General features: G+C 33.6%; 1 protein-coding gene across 1 annotated transcript; it reads left to right on the top strand.

The window, feature by feature from the left end:
• Positions 1–834: 834 nt before the first annotated feature.
• Positions 835–3649, top strand: LOC107486628 (ninja-family protein AFP3). Its single transcript, XM_016107184.3, has 2 exons — positions 835–1925; positions 3104–3649. The coding sequence occupies exons 1-2, from the start codon at positions 1139–1141 to the stop codon at positions 3445–3447; spliced, it is 1131 nt and encodes a 376-aa protein (XP_015962670.1). The 5' UTR covers positions 835–1138; the 3' UTR covers positions 3448–3649.
• Positions 3650–5819: the final 2170 nt, after the last annotated feature.

The raw sequence follows: 5819 nt of genomic DNA, 5'->3' as shown, positions 1-5819 counted from the left end.
GTGAATCTTGAAAGATATAAAATATGTAGAATGAAATTTATAGTTTTTTTTATATAGTTAATGGTAGTTATCTCGTCTTATCTTATCTTATCTTACTAAAATAAATAAAGGAGATATTCGAATTTAAATGTTAGTTAAAAATTTTAAGGCTAATTTAAACGGTTCTCATCTTATCTTATCTGATTAAAACAAGAGAGATATTCAAATTCAAATGTTGAGTTAAAATATTAAAAAATTTTAATCTATTTTTGGATTTTGAAGATGGTCCAATCTTAAGATTGTCGAGTTTGATATCTGTTCCGAAAAAAAAAAACCTGGAGAGTGGATTCAGAACATTAATCCAAAAAAATTTTCAAAAATTTAATTATTATTTTATTCAATATAAAATTAATAATTATTAGACGATAATGGTATATAAATTTTCACCGAAGATATTTGATCTAAGTAATTTATTTGTAGGTATTGTAATCTGGGAGAGAATGGCATCTTAGTATCTCGGGATAGGGGTAGGGGTACCCCCAAATAGATATATGTGTCACGTTGCCATTCCATCACGTGGAGGTTAGTTTCCTTGACTTACCACAGATCGACACGTGTATGCTATACACCATGCTTCCCCATCCCCATCTCCCAAAAAACCCAACAACAAGACAACACACAAAACTGACGCCCTCGTACGCGCCACCTCTCTATTCCCTCCTCTCGCCACGTGTAACACTGCCAACACCCTTTTCTCCTCCACGTGTCGCCACCTTATCCCATTAAGGACTTTCTCGGTATTTCACCCTCCCCTTTCTCGCTTTCTTCTTTCTTCTTTCTTCCCCCTTCTTCACTCTTCATTAAAAACTCTTCACTTTTCTTTCTCTCTCTCTCTCTCCCGATGTTCTTACCGGGAAACTGCGACAGAATGTGAAAAAAACAACGTTAGAATTGTTCAGTTTCACTCACTGCATGGGTACAAAAACCATTTGATTCGACCTTGTTTTTCTTCTGGTTCATCACCAATCTTCGGTTACCTACCAAAAACAAACTTCAATTTTCAAGTCCTCGTGAATTCTGAGCCATCTGGGTATTCTTACTTCCCTGAAAAAGGTAACCTTTTTTCTTCTTTTTTGTTGTTTCAATCCCAAATTCTTCAATGGCACAAGTTGTTGAGGAAAGAGAGAACAGCAGAACTCGCATGAGCGATTTCCCAAGAGATCTGCTAAAAAGGTTCATGTCCGTGAACCATCATCACCATCGTGAGCTACAACAACAACAACATCGCCATGGTGATGGAGATGCAGAACAAGAGATTGAGCTGAGTCTTGGTCTTTCAATGAACGGTCGTTTTGGTGTGGACCCAACAGCGAAGAAGATCAAGAGAACAACATCAATACCCGAATTCTCATTCTCAAAGCCCCTCATCAGAGATGAAGATAATAACAACAGCAATAATAATAATCAAGATATTGGGGGTTACTCTAATAACATGCCAATGCCTTGCACATCGAATCTGATAAGAACATGTTCCCTTCCAACGGAGACAGAGGAGGAGTGGAGGAAGAGGAAGGAGTTGCAGACGCTGAGGAGGTTGGAAGCAAGAAGAAAGCGCTCTGAGAAGCAGCAGAGGACCATCAAGGCCATGAGGGAAAAGAGTAACCGTTCTTCTTCTTCTTTCTCTGAAGATATTGCTGCTTTTGTTGATGGAAATAATAGCAATCTGGTGGAAGCTGCTTTGAATGAATTTAGTAGTTTGGGGAGAACGACGTCGTTGAGTACTAGAGTTGGTGAACTTGGTTTGAATGGAGACAAGAAAAGTGGTGGTGGTTGTGGTAGTTGTGGTGGTTTGCCACCTCCTTCTCCTCCTTCAAGGGGTCCATTTGGTTCTCCTCAAGGAGCAGGATCATCAGGGATCTCAGAATCTGAGAGTCCACAGGGTCAAGGTAAATCACCAATTTTCCTCCTTTTTTTTTTCTTAATCTCTCTTCTTTTTCTAATTTTGGTGCTTGAGTTTTTAAATTGTGAATTGTGCAAATTTTAATGCACTTTCTCAACTTCTTTAATTGTTTTCTTATATTTAGTCCCTTTTCCCCCTGTTTTGTGCCAAGTTTTTAGGGTGTCCAAGATGAGTCCATTTTACAGAAATCAATGTTAATTTGTTGCACAAATTTGATCAATTTGTATTTTTCTGGAGTCTATTTGTGAGTTGTGTCACGAGTTGCAAGTCTCCGACCATGGTGTTCTGTCTTGTCATGTCATATTATGCCTATTATCTCTGGCCAAAAATTAATCAAAATTTATTTCCTTTTTCAATTTGACATTTGCTTGGTATGATGATTTTGGTGACACCCCAACCACCTACCTTATTAATGGATCATTGTTTTAAGCAGAAATTGCTGTTCCATTTAACTAGGAACTAGTTACATTATTACCTGTGTCTTTGTTTGATGACTTTAGCATACCCCTTATTTTCTTGAATTTGCCATTTTAAGTATATTCAGTTATTTCATAATTTCCCTCTGAATTTTCTTTGGGGGTTTTATTATTGCATCCTTTAATATGATGGAGCGAGAATCACTCTATATATAAGTCACACTATATATAAGGGCAAGGGAGGAGATTTATATCGGTGAGAATCGATTTGGTAAAGTAAATTCTTGTTATGGCAAGTGTTTGAGACAACTTAGAATATAAGCAAAAATGTATTGGGATTTTAAGTTCCTTTTGTGAATCCATTCCCATGATTAGAACAATTAGTGTGTTTAAAATCGTTAAGTCTTCTCTGGCTACTACTGAAAATTTCAAAAAATTATAGTGGTCTAAGAACTGTATTCTAATTTCTAAATGAAGAAATTGAAGTCTTCATGATCTGTAGATTGGGTGTGGGAACAGTAGTCAAAATATTGATCAACTCTTACTGAAGAAATTGCATTCTCTTTTCAACTGCATCATCTGTAGATTGGGTGTGTAGTTGCATTTGTATTCAAGATACTCCACATAATTTCCTTGATGACCTATTAATTAAAATTGGGACCGATCTCTGTTCTTGGATTGTGTTTTCTCTCTCATTTTAGTATTCATGAAGTCTTCACTCTTAAACTCATCGATTGCTAAATTTCAGGGTCAAGACCAGGAGATGTGAGAAGCCCTGTTGGTTCGGACACATTTTCAACTACGACAAGAGACGAGTCCTCCAACAAGCATTCGCCGCCGGCAAACAAGACGAAGGAGATAGTGAAGAGCTTGTTGGAAGACATGCCGTGTGTGTCGACCAAATTCGACGGCCCCAATGGGAAGAAAATAGAAGGGTTTCTTTACAGGTACGGGAAAGGTTTGGAGGTGAGGATAGTGTGCGTCTGCCACGGCAGTTTCCTCACGCCGGCCGAGTTCGTCAAGCACGGTGGTGGAGGTGATGTGTCAAACCCATTGAAGCATATTGTTGTTAGTCCAGGAGGGTGTTTGTAATTTGCATTGGGTGAGAGGCTAAGAGAAAGAAGAACCAATTGATGAGTGATCATTTTTCTTTTTCTTTTGTTGCTCTCTTTGATTCTATGTTAACTCTTATAACTCGCTTACTTCTTCCAATCTTGCATCTGATAATCAAAGTTCATTGCATCCTTTGAATTCATAGATGTTTTGAACTGTTCAATGTGTTTAATTTGTTCCATATTTTGGTCTTTGGTGTACCTAGTGTGAGTGTGATGGTGTTCCTTGTTTGAGTTTTAATATGCAGTTTTTTAGGGTAAATAATACATCCAATATTCTTTTTATTTGTACTAGTCAATTCTAATTTCATAATGTATATTTGGGTAATATGACAAATGGGGTTTACTGTTAAAATAGTTTATGAAAGATTAAGCATGTATTAATTTTGGGGAGATGTTAATTTCACTTTTATTTTTTATGATATTATTTCACACATGATTTTTTTTTGTATTGTACTTAACATGAATTTATAGAAAAGGTAAGTGACATTTACAATATTTATTCTCTTAATGTCTTAAATTTAGAAGATATGATTGTGAATTAAATTAATTCTTTCATAATGATATAAATAAATATTTTCTGATATATCATTATTTAGTAGGATTAATTTGATTTATCGTTATATTTTTCAGAAATTAATTTAGAATATTTGATTTTTGAGTATCAAACCGATGAAGACATAATTTTTCAGGATTCTTTTTATTATTATCCCTTATAAAATGTGTTAATCTCTTTTATATGAATGATATATTATGATGGTAGACTTACACCCCTGAAAAGGACATATACTGGCATTTTCTTTTAGGGAAATTAGTGTATAGATATGATGAATAATAATATAAAAAATTAAAAAATCCACCTATAGTAGGGAGCCGAAGTTAATTTTTTTCCTCATTTGTTTGAGCTATTTAGTTTGTTTGCTTAATTTTAGTCCGATTAAATCTTCTATGTATATTTGTAAGGCGAAGATTTTGATACGGAAAAAGGTGTGGTTCGTTGTATAAATCATACGAAACTAGAAAAAGAAGATGGGTGAAGTCACCAAAAAAAAAAAGATGGGTGAAAATGTGAATGGATGAGCATGTGACATGTGTTGTTTATCATCATTAAAGTAAAAATTATACAAACCAATGGACCAACATCAATTATTATTTCCCACTGTATCTGTCTGTTATCTTGGGTGAGTTTTACATGGGTTCCTATACGTGGTTTTTCACATTCTTCGTACCTTTTTTGTTGCTTCAAGCATTTGCCATGTGGTGATGAGTGAAGAGACAAAAAAGCAATAAGTGTATGTTTGTTACTTATAAATTTCGTAAGAGATCTATTATAGACTATTATTAATAAAACTGAAGTTGGGCTTCATGTTTGTGATTTGGGCCTCTTATTTGTCTCTGTTACATTGTCTTACAGGCCTTTCCTTTATTTATTTCAGTAAACATCCAAGACAAGTAGCTGGTCACTGATGCCTGAGTAATGATGATATCTTTGTAGGTAACCAACTTGGGAATGGATTCCTCTCCATTTTTGTTTAAATTGAGGAAGTAAAGTATAATTTTTATTTTTTTTAATATTTTTTAATATTTTATTTTAGTTTTATTTATAAAATTAATAGTGAGAGATTATACTTTATTCTCTCGAGTGAAAAAAAAAATGAAAGGATCTATTTCCACCAACTTAGATTATTCGAGCAATTAACTCACTTGTACGTTTAAATAAATATTAAAGGTTCGAATATCGCCTTGTGTATAAAGGAAATCATTTACTGACTATAGACTCTTAAATGAAGTTCAAATTCACGACAGATTAATATTTTGGATTGTCAAATTGAGAGATACCATGAAAATTCCGAAAAAAATTATATATATGTCAGTAATGTACTTGTTAGAGATATAACTATTTATATGTCTTCTTCTATCATATTAAAATTTTAAGAAAAGTAGTATTATAACAATATTGTTAATGGGAAGTTAAAAATATTATGTTATTGTAGATATATTATTTATGTTAATTGAAATTATAAATTAGTTATTTAATTGGTTTAGTGGTTAGCATATTAGTCTATTTAAGCAAGTTACAGGAGTTCGAAATCTTTCTTGTGCATACAACAATCCGATGGCCAACAATAAATCTTTAAATCAAGGTTGCGAAAACCAAATCAGTCATTGAATCAGTTGAGTAACTAGTTCAATGGTCCAATCGGGTTCGAATTGTAGTTGAACTGATTTAATTAAATATACAAAATAAATTGTCCATAAATTATCATTAAAAGTTCATAAACAAATTGAAACATCAAAGTTTAAAACTAAAAAAAAATTAAAACTGTAGATAAATGACAAATACAAAATGTT

Source organism: Arachis duranensis, chromosome 4 (assembly GCF_000817695.3).
Source record: "Arachis duranensis cultivar V14167 chromosome 4, aradu.V14167.gnm2.J7QH, whole genome shotgun sequence".
In the NCBI taxonomy this organism is placed as follows: Eukaryota; Viridiplantae; Streptophyta; class Magnoliopsida; order Fabales; family Fabaceae; genus Arachis; species Arachis duranensis.
This window is presented reverse-complemented; position numbering and strand designations above follow the sequence as displayed.

Bases quoted from the DNA above. Each gene is read 5' to 3' on its own strand.
- LOC107486628 (XM_016107184.3), top strand. From the start codon at position 1,139: ATGGCACAAGTTGTTGAGGAAAGAGAGAACAGCAGAACTCGCATGAGC. The intron at 1,926-3,103 runs GTAAATCACCAA...GCTAAATTTCAG, and splicing joins TGAGAGTCCACAGGGTCAAG to GGTCAAGACCAGGAGATGTG.